Raw genomic sequence first — 23,559 nt, forward strand, 5'->3', positions numbered from 1 at the left:
CAGCTTCATGAGGTAGTCACCTGGAATGCTTTTCAATTAACAGGCGTGCCTTGTCAAAAGTTAATTAGTGGATTAATTTCTTGCCTTCTTAATACACGAGATCAAACATCCATGCATTCAATCTGTAGCCACTTATCCTGTGCAGGGTTGCGGGCAAGCTGGAGCCTATCCCAGCTGACTATGGGCGAGAGGCAGGGTACACCCTGGACAAGTTACCAGATCACTGCAGAGCTGACACATACAGACAAACAACCATTCACACACTCATTCACAACTACGGTCAATTTAAAGTCACCAATTAACCTAATCTGCATGCCTTTGGACTGTGGGGGAAACCAGAGCACCCGGAGGAAACTCATGCAGACACGGGGAGAACATGCAAACTCCATACAGAAAGGCCCTTGTCAGCCACTGGGCTTGAACCCAGAACCTTCTTGCTGTGAGGTGATAGTGCTAACCACTACACCACCATGCCGCCTGAGATTAAACAGTAAATAGTAAATAATAAAAATGCAGTTAATAGCCCTATTCCACACCACAACTGTAGTAATCCATATTATGTCAAGAACCGCTCAACTAAATAAAGAGAAATGACATCCATCATTACTTTAAGACATGATGTGTTTTTAATTAATAAAATTTGAATTACAAGCTGTGTCCAAACTTACATATATATTTTATTGAGTATCTATCAATGTTGATGTCAAAAATAGAAATAATTTGAAGGAGAGACTAGTTATTTCTAGCTAATAGTTAATACTAAAATACCAAGCTGATACAGGTTAATTATTGATAAAAGAATTTAAGATAAAAGAGATTCTTAATCTTTGCATTTCCTGCTCTGTAGGAAAGTCTGATTGCAAAACAAAATGGGAGACTGGGGCTTTCTATCCACGTTACTGGACAAGGTGCAGTCCCATTCTACAGTCATCGGTAAGATCTGGATGAGCGTCCTGTTTATATTCAGGATCCTGGTTCTGGGAGCAGGAGCTGAGAGTGTATGGGGAGATGAACAGTCAAATCTTGTGTGCAATACATTACAACCTGGTTGCGAGAATGTCTGCTATGACTGGAAATTCCCTATCTCTCACATTCGCTTCTGGGTCATGCAGATCATCTTTGTGTCCACGCCGACATTACTGTACCTGGGCCATGCTATCCACGTCATCCATCAGGAGAACAAACTGAGAGAAAGAATAAAACAACAGCACAGCAGCCAAATCCTAAAATCACCCAAATACACAGATGAACAGGGTCATGTGAAGATCAAGGGCAACCTGTTGGGCAGCTACCTTACCCAGCTCTTTTTCAAGATCATCTTAGAGCTTGCTTTCATCATTGGACAGTACTACCTGTATGGCTTCATCATGGTCCCTGAGTTTGCTTGCACTAAATATCCGTGTCCTCACACCGTTGAGTGCTTCATGTCACGTCCAACAGAAAAGACCATCTTCATCATCTTCATGCTGGCTGTGGCATGTGTGTCCCTGCTACTCAACGTGATCGAGGTCTTTTACCTGGTGTGCAGCAAAGTTGGATGTCGCTCTCGGAAGAGGCACATGAAGAACACCACTTCTGCTGAAAATCCTGCCAGTTTGTCCTCATCCTGGAAGCCTAAACTGGGAACTGAAGATCCTCTCAAGCAAAACAAGATGAATATGGAGTTTGAGAATCACATCAAGAGCACGAGTGGTGCCAAAGAGGACAAACAACTGTTAGAGGATCAATAGATTTTGTACATCAATCCAGAAACTTTCTTTTTTACATTTCTTCGCTGAGCTTTTTTTTTTTTTGGTACCATTTGAGCAATACACTCTTCTGCATAAATCAGACTGTAGGTACATATCTTCTTAGAAAAATACTTTAAAGAGTTTTCATTGAAAATGTATGAACGATGTTTTCTGTATGAAATAATATTACTGCTTCGATCCTTGTAAGACAAAGTACATCCCGATGCTTTAGTATTTAAGTATTATTACATATGGATGCCATTGCTCAATAACAATAATATATGATTTTTTTATGATTGTATTTCATCTAAAATAAAACATTTCACTTTAAAATTTTTTAAACATCTCATTAAATTGCTTCATGAATTTATGGCAACACCAGCATATAATAATATAATAAGCATGACTAATATAATTTATATTATTCTATCCACATTCACTGGATATGAGCAATCGTGCGCTCTGACTGGCTCCTCTACTACTAAGCTATCAGCTCATATACTGTGAGTAGAGAAAAACAAAGTGGCAGAGTGTGTTGCTGAACCAACCAAAGATGAAATAAAAACTCTACTTGAAAACAAAACCCAAAAAATACAAAAAAAGCAACAAAATATGGAATGAAAGGATCTGATGGTAAGAATGTATCTTTTTTATTTTTCAAGAATTATCATTATAGCATTTTTCACAAACTGCTCCTTTCATTTAGCCGGTTTGTTTACATCCTAAGCGGAAATTATTTTGTTGGACGTTTTGTATAAAGTTTTTATTTATCGAATTTGCTAAAAATAAAATTAAAAAATTCTCTGTTTCTCAAAATCCAGTGAATGTGGATAGAATAAAATAATTATTTCATTCAGTCTTGTTGTACATGGATTATAGACAACTATCAGCTCATGTACGACTCGATTTCGTGGAATAACTGTTAAATACGATGAACTTCTCAATGGTCTCGTACTCAAGACCGGTCTCAAGACCACTTTTTGAAGATCTCGGTTTTGTCTCGTAATCAAGTACATTTTTTAGTCAGTCTTGTCTCAGTCTCTGATCTCAAGGACTCGGAATTTTATTTCAAGACCACAACTGTTGGGATTTCACTGAATTGCCTATGTACTGTCTGATTTATTTATTAACATCGTTACTGTGATCGGATGTAAAATTTCCTGCTTCAAATAACATGACTCACTTCTAATTCGAAATCTTTCTTCCTGTTAACGGCCGTCACCCTTTCCTGCCCCCTTTCACACCCACAGGTCTGATTCTGGTCTTGACTCGGTCTCACCCTGCAAATCAAGTCAAGTCTTGGGCTTGACTTGATCTCAATCCTTCAAAGTCTTTGTCTTGATACACTCTGGTCTTGGTTATGACTTGTTCTTGGTTTAGGTGGTCTTCACTGCAACACTAGACTCTGATATTGTACACAATTCACAGATTTTTAGGTTGTTAAATATATTTGAATATATACTGAATTATATAGCGTACACAATATTGCAAGCTGTAAGGTTTTAAGGTATAAATTTAGTGTCACATACTGTATTACTCAGAAATAAGCTTCCCAAATGCAGATTTTTATTGGTATTTTTTTTTTTTAGTTGAGGTTCTTAGAGAAAAAATCCAACCTGAATGACTTGCATATGATATCATATGTAATTAACATGGTCTTTTAGTGGTGCTCAAGATTTATCATGTGACTCTGTTGTCACTTTGATTAAGAGTTCCCTGCAACTACCTGATGATAATGGTGCAGTGCTTCTTTGATGCAGCAGTGATTTAGTCCTTTAGTCTGTCCAGCTCTCTTCATCTATACAATCTGCTTTAACAGATCAGCTTCCAAAACTTCCAAGTTCATGCTTATAATGCCATCATCACCATCGTGCTCATCATCTTGTACTAGATTGCTAACTTGCTAAGCTGAGTCTGTTGTAACTTGTATAACTACAATGCATTCCGTAGCTTTGTGTCCAACATTTCCATCAACGTCTCCACTATGTCTAGACTAGATTTCACATTACTATCATGTTGGAAAATGGTGCAAGAAAAAAAGCCCTTGCTCTCTCTCTCTTTTTAAATTTTTTTAAGGGAACATATTATGAAGAACTTTTTCATTACTTGTGCACGTACATTTTGGTATCTGGAACCTACCAACACACCAACTCTGAGATAAGACACCGTCAGTTTCTTTTGTTCTGTCTATTTCAAAAAACATGTGCTTCAACAAGCCATTCAGATTTCTCACCTCTTTCTACATCACAAATTAAGGAGCTCATTAGAATGATCCCGCACCCTCATCTGAATATCTCCACTCATGGTTTGAAAACTGGCTTTGCAAATTAATATTGATCAGTAAAGTGCTACCTGACTGGTTGGTGAAAGAGGGGGTGGGGTGAACAGTGGCTTATTATCATTTAAAGGAACAGGCGCTCAAATCAGCTGTTTTGATCAGGGCTGTTTAGACGGGGTGAAAAGGGAGGTGTGGGGTTTGATCCTTGTGGTATGTTGACCAAAGGATGTCACAGATATTTCATTAACCCTCTGGAGTCTAAGTGCCCGCCGGTGGGCAATTTGACACTTCTCCAAAAACACATCTGTAACCCTGTGAGTTTTTGTCATTCAAACATATAAGTGACACCATTAAAAACCTTGAAACTTCTAGCTTTCAAATATATATATATATATATATATATATATATATATATATATATATATATATATATATATATATGAAATAAATTATATAGCTGGCCCTGGCCCTTTTTAAAGAGAGTGAAAAGAAATCTTTGGATTTTCTGTACTGTCTGACTGCAGCAGCCCCCGAAGGCCACACCTATCGCTATTCACATGTAAAGTAGGGGAGAGTGGGGTAAGATGAGCCACTTTTTACATTTTTCATCATAACTACATGTTAAAGCCATTTTTGCTTCCAGTCTACACACCATACCAAATTTCAAAGTGTACTGTTACTATCTGAGCAAAACATAATTGATAAGCTCTTATGGTTAGAGTGATATTACCTCTTGAAAAAAAATGTCAAGTGGCTCAACTTACCCCATGCACGGGGTAAGATGAGCCACTGTGTGGGGTAAATTGAGCCAACACAAAACATGTTAGGTTAACAAAGTAAACAACTTTTATTATTAGAAATGCAATCAGTGAATCAAGTCAAGTCAATCAAGTGGGGGATAGGGCCGTTGCATAGAGAAGGGGAGATGAAGAGAGAGGTGATAGAACGAGGGATAGATAGGGATAGATAGGGAGGGATAGATAGATGGATAGAGAGAGAGATATGCGTAGATAGATAGAAAGAGGGATGGTTAGAGAGGGAATGAGAGATATACTATATTATAGAAATTACTAAAACAGTAGAACAGTGCCAAAAAAATCTTATTTCTTTCAGTAGGTTAAAACATTGCTAAAACATGCAGCAATCATTCCATCAATCATTCAATCATTTCATCATTATTCAATGTTCCAAGCGTTCAAATGGCAAGGGAACACCATTTGCCTCTCCCTCCGTGCTGTCCCCCCAACAGTAAAGGGGCGGGGCAATTTTTTCACAATATCCTGTCTTGACAGGACAGCCTCATCTTTCTCTTTGAAGACAAAGGTTGGCTTTCTTGCAGAGCCATGGCATGACCGGCTTCTTTTGAGAAATCTTGCCTCTATTTCGAAGACATCCAATTTGATTATCTGGCCAATGAAGAAATGCACTTTCTTCTTCCCCGTGTATTTTGCCACAACATAATCCCCCACATCTAACAACTGGTCTTCCTCATCTGATGTCATATATATATATATATATATATATATATATATATATATATATATATATATATATATATATATATAATGTTGTTGTCATATATGACCAGTAAATGTGAAAACTTAAGTGTCATCCATATTGGGTAAGCTCAGCCACCAATGGGGTAAGTTGAGCCAGTGGCTCAACTTGCCCCACATCTAATGGCTCATCTTACCCCATGGCCACCATTTTGTAGAAAAATGCTAATAAAGGGGATTAGGCTAATCAAAATTATTTTTATTAGCATTCATATCATAGCTTAGAAAGCCACTAACTTAACCCTAATGTGTCTAAATATTATTCTACTTTTGTCTTCTCTAAATCATCTTCACTGTGGACAAACATGGAATTGACTTAGAAAGCACAAAAACACATTTTTATAAATATGTCCCTCACTTAGTTTGACATGTGGTGCTCCTCTCCACAAGTGTAAGTAAATGGTCCCGGCCCCCTTTGAATGTGGTCACATGGTCACATTTGTTTACTGTTTCTTAGAAACAGGGGGTGGCTCATCTTACCCCCTGGCTCATCTTACCCCGCTCTCCCCTACCCGGTGCTTGAGTGGCTATTCAGAGGTGAGAGCACGCCCCATTCAGCCAGAAGGCAAAGGCAATGTCCTGCCAGAGCACATGGAAAGTGACAGGGGGGTGGGGGCCATCAGAGGTGTTTCACGCCCATCTAATTAGTATTCGACTAACAGAGACACTGGCTTGACATACAATTACTTTTTTACATTTTGTATGGAAACAACAAAACATTTCTAAATGCTCTTTTTACTTTTATGCAGCCAACACTTTTGTTTACAAGGTTCAAACTTCAAAAGTCTTGGCTAGATATATTTATTGTGTGTTTTCTTGCACTGTTTGAAGACCTCTAAAACCTGTTTTTTGTATAGTTGTGTTTACACTCAATTTAAATAAAACTTGTTTGTATTACATTCACTTTACTTTCATATTATTTTTTGTTAGGCTTTTCAGAATACAACCATATGTGCCATTTTTGCATAGATGTTTACAGTTAGTTGAAATACTTGAAAATGTCAGGGTGTTGCAAACAGCCTCAAAGTCTCTGAAAGGCCTTAGACTCCAGAGGGTTAAGACCTCAGGGAACTGTGTCAGCTTGTGGGAAAAGGGTATAATATGTCACCTTTAAAGCTAACAACAAAACCTGAACATTATCCTTGATGTTTCTTCTTCTTCTATTAAACATTACTGTAACTGTGTGAGCAGTATCCACCTGGGACATTGCTTACACACAGTTCTCTCTCTCTCTCTCTCTCTCTCTCTCTCCTTAAGACTATTTAAATGGATCACCAACATCCAACCAATCACCAGTCAGGAGAAGGAGGCGTATCTACTTGCTGTCAGTTTAAAATGCTCTTGTGCTAGCGTTCATGTGTTTTGACCTTGACAGTATGTTTGATTGGCTTTAAAGGAAGACGCTGTATTTTTTTTTTATTTTGAATTTTAAAACAGCTTGCTTCAGCTACCCTGGCAATAATTGACTGGCAATAATTTTAATTGCTGTCACATGATAGCATTGGGATTAGTTTTCAACAGAAAACATTTTATCATCATAAAATGGGGTGATTTGTCATTTGTTGTTGATGGCATCAGACGGATTAATACTATGTGAGCTTCACTGTAACACCTACAAGGGTTTGGAAAAATCCAACATATCTCACCTAATTTACAAAGTCAGTTACTCAGTGATGAGACCAGCTGCTAATTGATTAGTGTGATGACTAAATTAAACTTTATGTAAATCTAACAAGCTAATTATTATTTGAGAAATATTAGGCAGTGCCTTTAAAGGCTTACAAACATTGCTTACTCTTTTTTAACCAGGAAATGATTTGTAATCAGACTTGGAACTGGAAAATAAATATTTACTTGGAAAAAAAATGTTTATCGAGGTTGTCTTTGACTAAGTTTACATTCATTAAATTTGTTTAATTAGAAATCTGACATTTTCTCAATCAGTGCGTTTACATGCACATAGAGAGAATCAAATTTCTGCCGTTGCTCGACTGAAATCGAAGTTCAAAATGCCATGTATACACCTTAATTCGGCTGAAATTGAACCGAACTTGATTTCTCGGAATTGAGCTACACGACCTAGATTATGCGATTTCTGCCGAGCTACTTAGTGCATGTATACCCTATTGAGCTACGTATTCGAGCTACTTACTTCAGCACTGCCCCTTCCGGAAGTGACGAGTGACCACAAGGGAAACACAACAGCCTCGGTCGGCATGACAACGAATCATGACAACGGCATGAATCTTTTCTTTTTGTGGCATTGTTTGCACTGTTAAAATTTAGCTCACTTACTGTATCACCAAATACATCTGTACAGCTGTTGCATAGCTGTGAATTGTGTACATAAACAAGTCATTGTATTTGTGTGTGTGTGTGTATATACACACACAAATATATGTCCAACATCTGAAGAATGTCAATAAAAACAAAACAATTGAACTTTTTGTGTGTTTATTAAGACATAAGTTAAATTGTAAGCAAAAAAAATATATATTTTTTTGTAAGCAAAAAATGGACTTTAGAAAAATATTATTGTGCAAAATAAGTTGTCTTACAAAACAGTGGTCTGCGCCGGACAGTTTGTAGCCATACAGTCTGTTAGAGCAAGCCTAACAGCTTGAACACGGGCTCTTCTTCATGACGACAACCGGAAGTGTACCAACACGATGGGGCGTGTAGCGCCACGTGTGGCTCGGGTGCACAATGCACCTTGCAAGCTCGATTTCACAAGCTCGATTTCACTTGTGCATGTAGGATTGGATTTCTCTGGCACCCCTGCTGGGACCCTTTGCTCGATTACCGACAGTAGCTCGATTTGGACGTGCATGTAAACGTACTGAGTGACATGTTAATGACATGATTAGTCTTAGGATGCTAGGGTCAGAGTAAAGCACTTTGTTTCACCTTATTGAAACACTAGGTGTATTGAAAGCAGCACACAAAGCAACCAATCACCAATCAGGATTGGCGATTCAACCAATCACCAATTCGGATTGGTGATTGGTTGGATGTTGGTGATCCATTTAAATACTCTTAAAGAGAGAGAGAGAGAGAGAGAGAGAGAATTATTATTGTTATCATGAACTCAATAACATGATAAATGCTTAACATTTAGGTTCCTTTAGCTGATATAATTTATCACTTGAGTTAACATGAATAAACCATGAAGCCATCTCAGTGTTTAAACACAAAGTAACATTAAGAAAGTAACTGACATTTTGTATGAATTAAGTATTTCAAAAAATCTTTTAAATATAATCAACTTGTTTCCACAATCAATGAGTAAAATGAAACCCATAATATCCGATACGAACAACACCTTCTGAACATGTCTGTGGATGTTAACTGGAAAAATTTCAGGAGTAAACAAATTGGGTGCATCACCACAAAATGTGTCAAGTTCAGTCGTGAACTGTGACTATTAGAGCTGGGACTTCAGCTCAGCCAAAACTTAGCCAGACACACCAAAAAAGCAACAGGGCAAAGGATTTTGCAGGGGATTAGCAGCAGGCTGCCAGGTCGCTCTGTTGTGTGTAGTTGTTGATGCTGATTTTAAAAGTAACTAAGTAAATTACACAGGGAAATGAATACTTAAGTCTGATTGAAAAATACTGTAGCATGTGTGCGTGGAAAAAGAGTCTGGAGACAGAAATCTTAGTTTCTTGGTCATTAGCCTGTGCTACTTGCTCTCGATAGCACTGGCTTGACTGCTTTATTATCATTCACTAACACTACTGATGAACACTACACCGTCTGGAAGGTGACTTCACTGCTGTGCTGACGGTGCCGACTCGCAGTTAAGCTCGCGTTGGCCTTTGAGGAGGCTGAGGGTGATACATTTTTGGTCCCTCCCACTATAAATCAAAATCAGGATTGGTTAATTCATCTGTCACTTCCTACATGAACATACACCGCCATGGCCTTCTGTCCCAGCAATGAAGTCCTAACCAATGAGTGAGCAGCTCTAAACTCTTCTCAGCCTAGAGACAACAAACAAAACAATTTCATTGGATAACTCAATTTTAATGTTCTCAGGACAGTAACCCATTCATTTCTGAAGCAAATCTATAGAAAATGAGAAAATTTATAGAAAATAGAAAATGAGGCCAAATTAGAATGAGAAAAAATAATTATAATGAAATAATGAAAATAAAAGCAATTAAAGAATTAAATAAATTAAATATAACATTTGAAATGCTCATATGTTTGGGCTGAGAAGGCCCTGATGGTTCCCCTCTGGTCCAGTGCATCAAAAAATGAACTATATATCATCTGACTAATTTTGCTCTAAATCCATTATTCTATTATGTATCAATCACCAAAATATTACACTGTAAAACAACCGATAAACACAACTTTGTACATGAAATAAATGTTATAACGTGATGCGTTAATTCAATTTACACATCACAAAGGTTCCAGCTGATTTTTTCCAAAGTTGATTTTCTGTTCGATTGAGGATACCTTCAACATTTTCATTAATTTCTCTGGATTGGTTGCACCAAATTTAACAAACGACCCCTTATTCTAAAGGTAATTAAATGTAGATTTAAAATATCCAATAAAACAATGTTTAATTTTTTTTTTTACCATTTTGTGGTGACACACCCCATAGGTTAATTAATACATGTTAACTTACATTCACTGCAAAATAAAAGAAAAAAAGACATCTTTGCAAGTGAAAATATCTTGAATATAGCTACTTTTATCAAGTATTTTCTGTTGTTGGATTACAATAAACCAAACATATGACTGTTAAACCTATTTTGGGACAATCCAAATTTTCTAAGAAACAAAATTACCTGTCAAAATAATAAGAAAATTTCAAGATTGAAATGAGTAAAATAGTCTAATAACAGGCTAAATGACCTTATATTTGATTGATAGTAGTCGTATAATAAGAAACATTAGATCGTTTGAGATATTTAAACTTTTTTTGGCGGTGTGATTAATTTTTAACATTACTAATGGTTTATTATGACACCTTTCTGTTTTAGCCAGCATAAACTGTTTCAGCTGTTTATGCTACAGTAGCTCTTCTGTGGGATTGGACCTTATGGGCTAGCCTTAATGTAGTCTGACTAACGCGACTGCAAAGCTCTAAGCTCGCAACAGGTCCTCGTGTTGCGTCACGCTTAGGATGGGCGGGCCCAGGCTAGCCTTAATGAGCCTTCGACACTCATGATCCTGTCGCCGTTTCACCAGTTGTCCTTCCTTGGACCACTTTTGATAGGTACTAACCACTGCATACCGGGAACAGTCCACAAAATGTGCCAGTTTGGAGATGCTCAGACCCAGTCATCCAGCCATCACAATTTGGTCTTGTCAAAGTCACTTAGATCCTTACGCTTGCCTATTTTTCCTGCTTCCAACACATCAACTTCAAGAACTGACTGTTCTCTTGCTGCCTAATATATCCCACCCCTTGACAGGCGCCATTTTAACAACATAATCAGTATAATTCACTTTACCTGGCCCAAAGGTTGGATGCTATTTACTGAAATATACCATTATCATTATGAATGATGGTTACTAATTAAGCATTGGTTACTAATTCTCAAACAAGTTATATGGCATTTGAACAATTCTATGTCCACACTTTGGAATTTTGGAATCCCATCAGTAGCTCTGATTTATGGCCTTCCCACTGAAGAGCACGTCCCAGGTTTAATAATTGATTCTTCACACTCCGAACGACTCTCCCAGTCCAGAGCGTGCGAGTGTATTATCATCTGTAGAGCTGAAAAGTAACGTGACAGGAGTCCAACACTATTGTGAAACCACACATAAATTAAAGGTCAGGTATAGACGCCCGTTGTGTTTTTTTTTCTTTTTCCATTCCTTTACCACTCCAGTTGTGGCATATTGCAAGGTAAGTAAACAGCTGTATATTTCATACAACATTGAATTTTTACTTGCATGTATGATATATGGATATTTTCTTCAATATAAACATTAAAGTTGTACCGGTATAACACAACCAGCAAATCTTATAGATATTATTGTAATGAAATTGGCAGCATTTGAAAAGTTTATGGTTTTATTTTACCATTTTATGGCATAAAAATCATCCAGTGCTACTTTGTCCTTTTATTGAATCTGTCGCTACTCATAATTTTTTTGGGGAAAAAAAAATCATACGTAATTTTTTTATTTATTTACAAAAAGGTACTAAATGGTAATTAAAAAAATATATATATTGTATTCTATTATTTTTTAAATAAACAGATATTTCTTTTTATTTATTGTATCATAAATATCTTTTGACATAACATGCTTGGCAGACATTTTTGTAAATATATAGCTTAATATTTTTAAAGGATTATGTATGTTTAAATGACATTTTTACACTGCCATAATATTTTTTAGCTTATTTCAGCAACAATGTTTGTCCATGTTCCCCTTTGCCAGGTTGAAAAAACAGGACCTTGGACTCTTCTTTTTTTGAATTCAACTCTCACATAAAACCCACGAAGCCGTCTTAGGTACCTTTCTTTAGCAATATTTAAATAACATCAATAAGCATGACCTGATGACAAATGCAGTGTTACAGTGAAATTTTATTTTCTTCCAAGAAATAAGTGTTCTCCAGGCAAAATGGGTGAATGGGGATTCCTGTCGAAGCTGCTGGATAAGGTGCAGTCACATTCCACTGTCATTGGGAAGGTATGGATGACCGTGCTCTTCGTCTTCAGGATCATGGTCATTGGAGCTGGGGCGGAGAAGGTGTGGGGGGACGAGCAGAGTAAAATGGTGTGCAATACCAAACAGCCAGGTTGTACCAACGTGTGCTATGATCAAGCGTTCCCCATTTCTCATATCCGCTTCTGGACCATGCAGATCATTTTTGTGTCCACTCCGACACTCATGTACCTTGGTCATGTCATGCACATCCTCCACAAGGAAAATAAACTCAGGAATGATCTCCAGAGCCAATCATATGGTCAGGCCGGCAAGCTGCCCAAATACACCAATGAGAAGGGGAAAGTGGAAATTAAAGGTAACTTATTGGCTAGTTACCTGACCAGTGTGATCTTTAAGATCTTGCTTGAGGCTGCATTTATAGTAGGACAGTACTATCTATATGGCTTTGTGATGATCCCAAAAATTGTATGTACTCGATACCCGTGTCCCTACACTGTCGAGTGCTTCATGTCTCGTCCCACTGAGAAAACTGTCTTCATCATTTTCATGCTGGTCATGTCCTGTGTGTCTTTGCTGCTGAATGTTATTGAGATGTTCTACCTGATTTGCAGGAGGTCCAGAAGACGTAATAAAGCTTGAGTAAGCTTTTAAGGAAAGTAATTTCCAGTAAATGGACATAACTGCACATCTTAAGAAAACAAGAAGAAAAATGGTTCATTATTGTCAACACTGGCTTGTACAAGTGTTTAAATATTCAATGTATTTAAAAACTCATTTCATCTAGCCATTGTTTGATTTCATGTTCTCTTATACAGGGTTAGTCAAAATTATGTTAACACTTAAATGGTAGAAACCAATCGGATCTGTCGTGGAAGTTCATCAATGGTGTACTGCTGCACCATCTGTAAGTAGACGTCTGACGTCACTGTTGGGGTGTCAAAAAAATAGGGCCCAATTATGCTAGCAGCAGTCATGGCGCACCACACATTCAGGAGAAAAATAATCCATTAGTGTCAAGATAATTTTGACTAACCCTGTATTTCCAGGAAAAAAAAAGGCTGGATTTGGGTTAAGACTTTGTTTACTTCACTGTGCACCTTTCCTTTTTTTCAGACTTTTGAATAATTTCATGGACAAATACAACACACAAAGATAGATATGATTTGGAAATATTTTGTTTGTCAGTAAAATGTCCAAGTAAATATATTTTTTCAATAAAATGATCAACTCCGTATATATTATATATTTCATTCAGCATCTTAAGCACTAGTTGGCTTCAGAATGTTGTATAAGAGCCTCTGTACTGTGTAATAGTAATACACAGAGAAGATAGTGTCTTAAGGTGTCTTAAAACTATAATTTTATCATTACTGAGTAGCTATTATACAGGGTTCTAACTAGACCAAAATATCAGTGTAGTGGGGGTTTAGAGGCCACCTTGGGAACTCACGGGTTTCACATTATTGGAGATGCATTCTAGTGCAGGCACTTGCAGGCCTCCCTGAAAGTCACTCTTTTTTGGTAATATTAATGAGATTTTTTTTTCCCAAAAGCTACTGTGATTTTTTTGATTGATGACTTAATATTCAACTATATTAGTGACATATTTATGGAATAAGAATAAAACAACCAGTTGATGTTCACCAAGTGTCAGCTTTATTTTCAGCTTTATTCATTCAATTACAATACATCCAGATCTAACTCGGGGACTGGGACGTATTACGTGCATGACACATAAGCACCTCTTAACACGGATGACACTTTACCACGAACACAACATAAAGAAGGAAGTGAACCGGACTAGCATGGTCAGTGAAGATCTCCACATGGAACTACTCAGGCAGCTATGCACTGTGCGCTGACGCGGACGGGGAGTGGAGTATGTCCGAATGTAGAACATTTGCATGGCGGAACGCTGTTGCCCCCACGTCAGGATAACAAAAGAAAATTAAACAAAATACCACGTTTTCAAGATTGACAAGTCTTTTTATTAATGTAGCGCCAACTTTTACAGGTGTGTTGGCAATACTGTGGGCGTAGCGGTAAGGAAACATTGCGTATCGGCCCAATACGCTGAAAAGGCCTAGTTAGAACCCTGATTATACTGTATGTGTATGCAGTCCTGTAACAAAACCTTTGACAGACTGTTTCAGAAATAATATTACAGTATTTTATTAATGTGCTTCAGTATTTACATGTTAAATGAACAGACATGAACAGTGCACAAGGAATTTTGTAACATCCATCCATCCATGCATTATCTGTAATCACTTATCCTGTGCAGGGTCGCAGGCAAGCTGGAGCCTATCCCAGCTGACTATGGGTGAGAGGCAGGGTACACCCTGGACAAGTCTCCAGATCATCACAGGGCTGAAACACAGAGACAAACAACCATTCACACTCACATTCACACCTTCAGTCAATTTAGAGTCAACCAATTAACCTAACCTGCATGTCTTTGGACTGTGGGGGAAACCGGAGCACTCAGAGGAAACCCACACAGACACGGGGAGAACATGCAAACTCCACACAGAAAGGCCCCTGTTGGCCACTGGGCTCAAACCCAGAACCTTCTTGCTGTGAGGTGACATTGCTAACCACTACGCCACCGTACTGTGCCTGAATTTTGTAACAGTCAGAAATGAAGCTGGAAAGGTCTTGGAAGGCTTCGCAGTCATGGAAGGCTTTGCAGTTTCTCACTAACATGACAAGATGCTCAATATAATTTCAAGAGAGAGGAAACATAAAATAATGAGTGCTCTAACTGTGACTGTGATACCAAGAGCTAACTGTTTTGTTTTTTTTACAGTATTCAGTGTAACAATGAATGGATAAGACATGTGATGTTCAGATGTATAATGAATAAAAAAATGATTAATGTTGCTGTGGTATAAGAGGAATAAAAACACTTTAGGACATGCTGCTATTGGAAAATAATCAACTTATAACAGCACACTTGTCATGTTTTATTCCTTGCTTGTATCAAGGTTTAATGTCATGTTGAGTCATTATGAAGACGGAGTTGTGAATAAAGAGTGAGCCTGGCCTGGGTGTAAGGGTTGAGTCATGATGACTCCTGACGTCTTCCTCATTCTAGATAAGTTCATGTCTGTAAGGGGTGGAATTGGGCAGCCAGTGATGCTGTAATTTCTATAGAATGCTATACCTCAAGTGCTCTTGACTGTTTATTTGCTCCAATTTATATGTGTGTTTGTGTGTTGTTTATTTCAGTTATTCTATTTTTATTTATTGCATTGCCTGTTTGGACCGTGGGTCAGAGAGGACTGAAATTTCATCTGTGCTGTATGTCGAGCATGTATAGCATATTTGACAATAAAGTTGACTTGACTTGATAATATTTGATGATATAAAACTAACTCAAGGTGATGTGATAAAGTATTTTGGTATAGCTGTGCAGATTTTGCTCTTGGTTCAGCCTAAAGATATGATAAAAGGCTGTCAGGGGAAATACTTCACCTTTAATAATTTCTTTATTAATATCACTTAATGTGGACATCTGGTGACAATCCTGTGTTGTCATTATGACAGGAGTTTAGCTACTTTAAATTATTTCAATCAGAGAGTGACTCAATTAAGTATCATACTGTATGTATGAATTAAAATATCAGAACAGTTGCTGTAAATAAGACTACAAAAGCTTAATCCATTTATTATCCATAACCGCTTATCCTGTACAGGGTCGCGGGCAAGCTGGAGCCTATCCCAGCTGACTATGGGCGAGAGGCAGGGTACACCCGGGACAAGTCACCAGATCATCGCAAGGCTGACACGTAGAGACACACAACCATTCACATTCACACCTACGGTCAATTTAAAGCCACCAATTAGCCTAACCTGCATGTCTTTGGACTGTGGGGGAAACCAGAGCACCCAGAGGAAACCCACGCGGACACGGGGAGAACATGCAAACTCCACACAGAAAGGCCCCCGTCGGCCACTGGGCTTGAACCCAGAACCTTGCTGTGAGGCAACAGTACTAACAACTACGCCACCGTGCCGCCCTCAAAAGCTTAACAAATTCACCAAATTGCTGAATTGGAACAAACCATGACATCAGACTTGGCTCGTAGTGAGAGAAGGCATACACCAGCTCAAACCAGAAAAGGAGGAAATTAAGAGAAAGGAACGTCTGCAGCGAAGAATGTGGAACTCAAAATATAAAATAACACTCAACTGACAGACATCAGAAATTTCAAATTAGTAAAGTTACAACATCAAGGAAGAGGTTTTCTGTAGTGGAGCAAGACAGGCAGATGACAGACAGACAGCCTGTGTGCATTAACAAGAAGTAAACCTGAAGGCTCTCTTATGCCAGAAAACATCACGTTTATACAAAGCTCTGACAATGCTGACAACAAGCACCGACTCCTTCCAAAAATGCTAAATAAATGCTGCCTCATTGAAATGTTTTTCCTTTTCAACAATTTACACACATTTTAAATCTGTTTACATGGAGCATCTTCCATAATGTTCTTCTCAAGTTCTTCCACACCAATCTTGGGAAACTACACTCAACCTGGAAAGTCTGCACACCCCTTTCACCTTCTCCACATTTTATTATGTTACAGACTTATTCTACAATAGATTGAGTTCATTTTTTGTCACAAAAATCTACACAAAATAGCCCATAATGACAAAGTGAAAGCAGGTTTTTAGAAAATATGCAATTTTATTTTACTGACAAAAATAGGTTATTTAGGGGTTACATATCTGTACACACCCTTAGCCTAATACTTGGTTGATGCATCTTTGCCAGCGATTACAGCTTCAAGGCATCTTGGGAAAGAAGCTATGAGCTTGGCACACTTGTTTCTGGACATTTTTGGCCATTCCTCTTGGCATATCTTTGCAAGCTCCATCAGGTTGGATGGGGAGCATCGGTACACAGACATTTTCAGCTCTTTCCACAGATGTTCAATTGGATTCAGGTCTGGGCTCTGGCCAGGCCACTCAAGGACATTCATAGACTTTCTCTGAAGCCACTCCTTTGTTCTCTTGGCTGTGTGCTTTGGGTCATTGTCATGTTGGAAGGTAAACCTTTGCCCCAGTCTGAGGTCCAGAGTGCTCTGGAGCAGGTTTTCATCAAGGATCTTGGTGTACTTAGCTGCATTTATCTTCCCCTCTATCAGGACTAGTTGCCCTGTTTCTGCTGCTGAAAGACATCCCCACATCATGATGCTGCCACTGTCATGCTTCACTGTAGGGATGGCATTAGCCAGGTGATGAGCGGTGCCTGGTTTCCTCCAGACGTGATGCTTGGCCAAAAAGTTCAATTTTGGTTTCATGAGACCAGAGGATCTTGTTTCTCATGGTTTGAGAGTCCTCTAGGCACCTTTTGGCAAACTCCAAGCGGGCTGTCATGTGCCTTTTACTAAGGAGTGGCTTCTGTCTGGCCACTCTACCATAAAGGCCCGATTTGTGGAGTGCTGCCTGAATGGTTGATCTTCTGAAAGGTTCTCCCATCTCCCCAAGGATATGCTGGAGTTCTGTCAGAGTAACCCTTGAGTTCTTGTTCATCTCCCTGGCCAAGGCATATCTTCCCTAATTGCTCAGTTTGGCCGGGCAACCAGGTCTAGGAAGATTCTTGGTGGCTCCAAACTTCTTCCATTTCTGAATGGTGGTGGCCACTGTGCTCTTTGGGACTTGTAAAGCTGCAGCAATTTTTCTGTACCCTTCTCCAGATCTATGCCTTGACACAATCCTGTTTCTGAGGTCTGCAGATAATTCCTTTGACCCCATGGCTTGGAGTTTGCACTGACATGCACTGTCAACTGTGGGACCTTAAATAGGCAGGTGTTGGCAATCCCCAATCATATCCAATCAATTGAATGTACCAGAGGTAGACTCCAATTAGGTTGTAGAAACATCTCAAGCAGTATCAATGGAAATAAAATGCACCTCAGCTCACTTTTGGGTGTCATATCAAAGGGTGTGCACACTTGTGTACATATGATATTTTACATTTTGATTTTTAATAAATTAGCACAAATGTCTAAACCTGCTTTCACTTTGTAATTATGGGCTATTTTGTGTAGAATTTTGTGACAAAAAATGAACTTAATCTATTGTAGAATAAGTCTGTAACATAATAAAATGCGGAGAAGGTGAAAGGGATGTGCAGACTTTCCGGCTTGACTGTAGGTGACAACCAAAAACAACAGATTTCATTATGTAGTCATAAACATTGAATTAGAAGGTGTTTCCAAACCTTTGACCAGTACACTCATTTACACACACACATATATATGAGTGTACTGGTGGGGCGGCACGGTGGTGTAATGGTTAGCACTGTCGCCTCACAGCAAGAAGGTCCGGGTTCGAACCCCGTGGCCGGCGAGGGCCTTTCTGTGCAGAGTTTGCATGTTCTCCCCGTGGGTTTCCTCCGGGTGCTCCGGTTTCCCCCACAGTCCAAAGACATGCAGGTTAGGTTAACTGGTGACTCTAAATTGACCGTAGGTGTGAATGGTTGTCTGTGTCTATGTGTCAGCCCTGTGATGACCTGGCGACTTGTCCAGGGTGTACCCCGCCTTTCGCCCGTAGTCAGCTGGGATAGGCTCCAGCTTGCCTGCGACCCTGTAGAACAGGATAAAGCGGCTAGAGATAATGAGACGAATGAATGAGTGTACTGGTCAAAGGTTTGGACACACCTTCTAATTCAATGTTTATTTTTATTTTATGAATTAAAAACACTTCTTGTCTTAAAGTAATGATGGATGTCGTTTCTCTTTACTTAGTTGATGGTGCTTGACATAATATGGATTACTACAGTTGTGGTGTGGAATAGGACCATTTACTGAATTTTTATTTACTCTTTGCTGTTTGATCTCAAACGCATTAAGAAGGCAAGAAACTCGTCCACTAATTAATTTGACAAGACACACCTGATAATTAAAAAGCCTTCCAGGTGACGACCTCATGAAGCTGGTTAAGATAACGTAGATAGTGTACAAAGGTGACTACGTTGAAGAATCTATAATATGAAACATATTTAGTTTTTTGAACACGTTTTTTTTTTACCATGTAGTTCTACTATGGTGAATAGTTAAAATGCAAAAAAAAAAAAAACCTATGAATGAGTAGGTGTTTGCAAATCAAATTTTTGATTGATACAGTATAGAAAGAGAACTGTACTTTGATCAATTTTAACTCTTTGGCTCCTCCTAGTGTTAGAAGCTGTCATTACGGGCAACGATGCGCCAAAAAGAATTGGAAAACGAACATAGAGCAAACACTGTTCCTGTTTTGGTATATATTTACTCTTCTTTGTTTATATGCTATCATGTAGATATTCATCCGAGTCTCCATCACTCACTCTCTCTCTCACACACACACTTACACTTGTACTTCTCACTTTATGAGGACCCGCATTGACATAATACATTCCATAACTCCTTACCCTAACCTTAACCATCAGAACTAAATATCTAACCCCAACCCTTACCCTAATTCTAACCTGAACCCTAAAACCAAGTCTTAACCCTCAAACAGCTCTTTGAAGAAGTGAGGAGAGAGAAATAAAACAATTTATATTTGTGTCATTTCATTGACAAATGGATTGAAGTTGAAAGTTTTTATTTTATTTATTTAAAAACAAATAAACTATTATTTTGACAAAAGGTATGAAGTTACAGTACATTTCATTATTCTACAACACTCTCAGATGGATGTATAATGCATTGTTTTCTCCTGATCTACATCAGTAAATGTCAAGAAAGCAGCAACACTATATAAAAAAAAACAAAAATATCAACAGTAGTGACTAGAATAGAACATATAACAAAATTAGGATTACTTTCATTAGTAATTAGAGGTGTCCTTTATCCATGAGTCAACTCTTTGATTCGACACTCTTAAGTGAATTTTGAGAGCCACTTATCTGAGCCATTATTTTTCTTTGTGCAGGTATAAATAATAATGATCATGAAATCTAATTAAATCAAAATTCTTCCATGGAAACTTCTTTTCAATATCTGAGTTGGTTCATTAGTGTGCAACAAGCTGTGTGTTCAACTCCCAGTGCTGTATGATGAAGATATATTGTATGTCGTCAAGTGTAGTAGGAAAGTCTATCAGTATCAGTAATTATATCACTATTTAATATATTTTATAAACATGCAACTCAACTTTGTCCACTTTAGAAAATAAGCTGTTTAGGAGTCGAAAGAATCGATTAGTATTGCTTGACACAAATAATTCGACTCACTGAAAAGAATCAGAATTCCCATCATTACGAAGAATAAGGAGAAGGGTCTTAGACTTAAAAATGATTGACGATTGACCTTTTCAGGTGTTGCACCAGAGTATGTTGTGTTGTTATCCTTAAAAGGTGTGACAGTATGATTTTTTTTTTAAAAGTACTATAACTATGCAGTGCAGTATCTTGGATTTTTTTTTAATAGATCATGGCACTTTGCAATATCAAGTAGTTAGCCTATTATTATTATTATTATTATTATTATTATTATTGTCTTGGTGTTGTCTCACCCTTAGTTCTCCAAGTAGTGCGTTTTAAGTCATTTCCTGCAAATCCAGATTGCTTTTAATTCGATTTCAGCAATGTGTTTCTTTAGTAACGTATTTATCTTGATGCTGTTTATACCTGGAAGCCCGACAGATCAGATAAAAAATCTCTGCTATATTCAGTAACAATGAGATACACGCTACTACCAGCATGAATATGCTGAAGATGGTCTTCTCGGTTGGACGCGACATGAAGCACTCGATGGGAAGAGGACATGGTTTCTCTTTGCACATAAGCCTAGGTTTCATCACAAAGCCGTACAAGTAGTACTGACCACCGATGAAGCCTGCTTCAAACAAAATGGTCATTAATATGCAAGTAATGTAGATGCGCAGGAGGTTCCCTTTGTACTGAAGCTTTCCTGTGGCATCTGTGTATTTGGGGAGTTTGGTTCCTCGCTTCTCAGCATATATCAGCCTCAGTTTGTCTTCTTTGTGGATCACATGCAGGACATAGCCCAGGTACACCAGTGTTGGTAGGCTCACAAAGATGATCTGGAGAACCCAGAAGCGACTGTGAGAGATCGGGAAATTGTGGTCATAGCACACATTCTTGCAGCCAGGTGTGATAATGTTGCACACCATGCTGGACTGCTCATCACCCCAGACTTTATCAATTCCTGCGCCAAGCACCATGATGCGGAAGATTAAAAGCACCGTCAGCCACACCTTCCCGATGTTTGTGGAGTGCGACTGCACTTTGTCAAGTAACTTGGAGAGAAAACCCCAGTCTCCCATGGTTTATATTCTGCTAGAGACAGAAGGAAGAGTTAAGCACTTAAAAAGGGAAATGAGAAAAAAATAACAATTTTCTGTTTAAATTCAAATCCATTTTATTTGTAAAGCACTTGTAGATATAGTAGATTTACAGTAGATCCATAATGAGCAAGCTATATGGGTATGTACATTGTCAGTCTTATACTTCAATGTAGGTATATTTGATGTATTTATATTCCCAAAATAATGTCAAAACAATATCTAATGTGTCAAGATACACAAGTGATCCATAAAATCAAAATTATTTCCTAAATACAAATGTATTTTTTTAAAGACCAATATATTTAAGAGTGGACTTAATTCATCTGTCACTGTTACAGAAATTTCAAAACTATTTGCTCTTACCTGAAGTCTCCAAAGTTTTGACAGCATACACTGAATTCAAATCTCAAGTCTGCAGATCTGAAATCCTTTCTGAATTTCCTTTTTATCAGTTTCGCCACAGTAAGTGTCCACCCACAAGGATCACGCCTAAAAGACCCATCTCTCTCTCTCTCTCTCACACACACACACACACTTGTACTTCTCACTTTATGAGGACCCTCATTGACATAATACATTCCATAGCTCCTTACCCTAACCTTAACCATCAGAACTAAATATCTAACCCCAACCCTTACCCTAATTCTAACCTAAATCTAATTCTAACCTGAACCCTAAAACCAAGTCTTAACCCTCAAACAGCTCTTTGAAGAAGTGCGGACCAGCCAAAATGTCTTCACTTCCCAAAAATGTATTTTGGGCCTCATTATGTAGCAAGTACACACACACACACGGGTTTATTTGGATTAGACAGACTTTTTCTCCGAACAGGCCCGGTGGTGGTTTACATGGACTACCCTTTCCTGAGGTCCTAGAGCAATGGGAGTTGGATTAAAACACTGCAAAAAATCTGAAAAAATTTAGGTCACTTCAGCGTTCACGTACGAGCTACACAACTTCATACACAGCACTCCAATCATATTGTGGTTTAAGCGGACAGTTCTCTTTTTGACAAATGTGTGACTTACGAGGACAAAACAAAACACTTTTGGGTCTTTAAAGGGACAGTGACATCACTTTTAAATAGCTGATCATTAACATAAATACACACACCTGACAGCACAAAGCATTACTGGAACAGTTAGTATTTTATTTTATAACTGGAACAGTTATTTTATAAAGTGCTCTTAAACTTGAAATATTCAGCACGTATACACAATACTAAAATGGATCAGCATATAAACAAAAATATGTATAAAAATAACTGCACTTCGTAATTCTATTAATTATCTGGCTGCATATATGATTTGTTTTGCCAATTGAATTATGTTAAAATGAACGTTAAACTGAACTGTAGTTACACAGACAGTCAACCACAGTCACAACTTTAGAGCACTTGCATGTGACGTCACAGCCGATCCAGATTGTGACAGACGTCATCTTGTCAGTCAAACGCCATATTTCCGCCTTCTACTTCTACTTCTGCTTCTACCTTTTCTTCTGGAAAACCCTACTATATACAATTCTACTACAACGGCTGCGGCTATAAGCTCTCCCTACCTGTGCACGTTTTTTATGTTTTTTGTGTGTATTTTTGCGTGTTGTTTGTCTGTACCGGACTTCAATATCCACTACAACCGTATGGACTTACTGGACATTGGTTTCCAGCAGAAAATGAGTTTGTAGTGATTTCCATCGCATGCACAACATTCCGGACGAGATAGCGAGATCAGCGGGGTCTCCGTGAATTGTTATAGGAAGCAAAGCGAAGGAGGCGGCGTCAGGAGAGGAAGCAAAAGCGAGGCTGCAGAGCCGGCCTGTTGACTAAGCTCAGAAAACAGCCACTCAAATCTCCACTGCTAAGCCTCTACCTCTCCAACGCCAGATCCATGGTAAACAAGACGGACGATTTGGAATTACAGCTGGAATTACCTTATTCTATTCTATAATCGGCTGGTCAGTGCTATAATCAATACTTAAGTGACTTACCCATCCAATGAGGATTATTTTCTTGTTTACAAGATGCCACATCTGAGTCGCTGACAAA

General features: G+C 38.3%; 3 protein-coding genes across 4 annotated transcripts; 2 read left to right on the forward strand and 1 right to left on the reverse strand.

Moving 5' to 3' along the window:
* The first annotated feature begins 869 nt into the window (after positions 1 to 869).
* On the forward strand, positions 870 to 1,730 carry gja13.1 (gap junction protein alpha 13.1). Its single transcript, XM_060915817.1, has one exon. The coding sequence runs from the start codon at positions 870 to 872 to the stop codon at positions 1,728 to 1,730; it is 861 nt and encodes a 286-aa protein (XP_060771800.1).
* A 10,434-nt stretch (positions 1,731 to 12,164) lies between these two features.
* gja12.1 (gap junction protein, alpha 12.1) lies at positions 12,165 to 12,851 on the forward strand. Its single transcript, XM_060915818.1, has one exon. The coding sequence runs from the start codon at positions 12,165 to 12,167 to the stop codon at positions 12,849 to 12,851; it is 687 nt and encodes a 228-aa protein (XP_060771801.1).
* Positions 12,852 to 19,788: 6,937 nt separating this feature from the next.
* On the reverse strand, positions 19,789 to 21,955 carry gja12.2 (gap junction protein alpha 12.2). Of its 2 annotated transcripts, none has more exons than XM_060915819.1 (2): positions 21,876 to 21,955; positions 19,789 to 21,501 (listed from the first exon to the last, which is right to left on the reverse strand). In XM_060915819.1, the coding sequence occupies exon 2, from the start codon at positions 21,489 to 21,491 to the stop codon at positions 20,784 to 20,786; it is 708 nt and encodes a 235-aa protein (XP_060771802.1). In that variant the 5' UTR covers positions 21,492 to 21,501; positions 21,876 to 21,955; the 3' UTR covers positions 19,789 to 20,783. The 2 variants fall into 2 exon arrangements, with proteins under 2 accessions (XP_060771802.1, XP_060771803.1); XM_060915820.1 differs by having other exon boundaries at positions 19,789 to 21,504; positions 21,876 to 21,954.
* Positions 21,956 to 23,559: the final 1,604 nt, after the last annotated feature.

Source organism: Neoarius graeffei, chromosome 3, assembly GCF_027579695.1.
Source record: "Neoarius graeffei isolate fNeoGra1 chromosome 3, fNeoGra1.pri, whole genome shotgun sequence".
In the NCBI taxonomy this organism is placed as follows: Eukaryota; Metazoa; Chordata; class Actinopteri; order Siluriformes; family Ariidae; genus Neoarius; species Neoarius graeffei.

Excerpts from the sequence above, each read along its gene's own strand:
- gja13.1 (XM_060915817.1), top strand. The coding sequence starts at position 870 with ATGGGAGACTGGGGCTTTCTATCCACGTTACTGGACAAGGTGCAGTCC.
- gja12.1 (XM_060915818.1), top strand. The coding sequence starts at position 12,165 with ATGGGTGAATGGGGATTCCTGTCGAAGCTGCTGGATAAGGTGCAGTCA.
- gja12.2 (XM_060915819.1), bottom strand. The coding sequence starts at position 21,491 with ATGGGAGACTGGGGTTTTCTCTCCAAGTTACTTGACAAAGTGCAGTCG.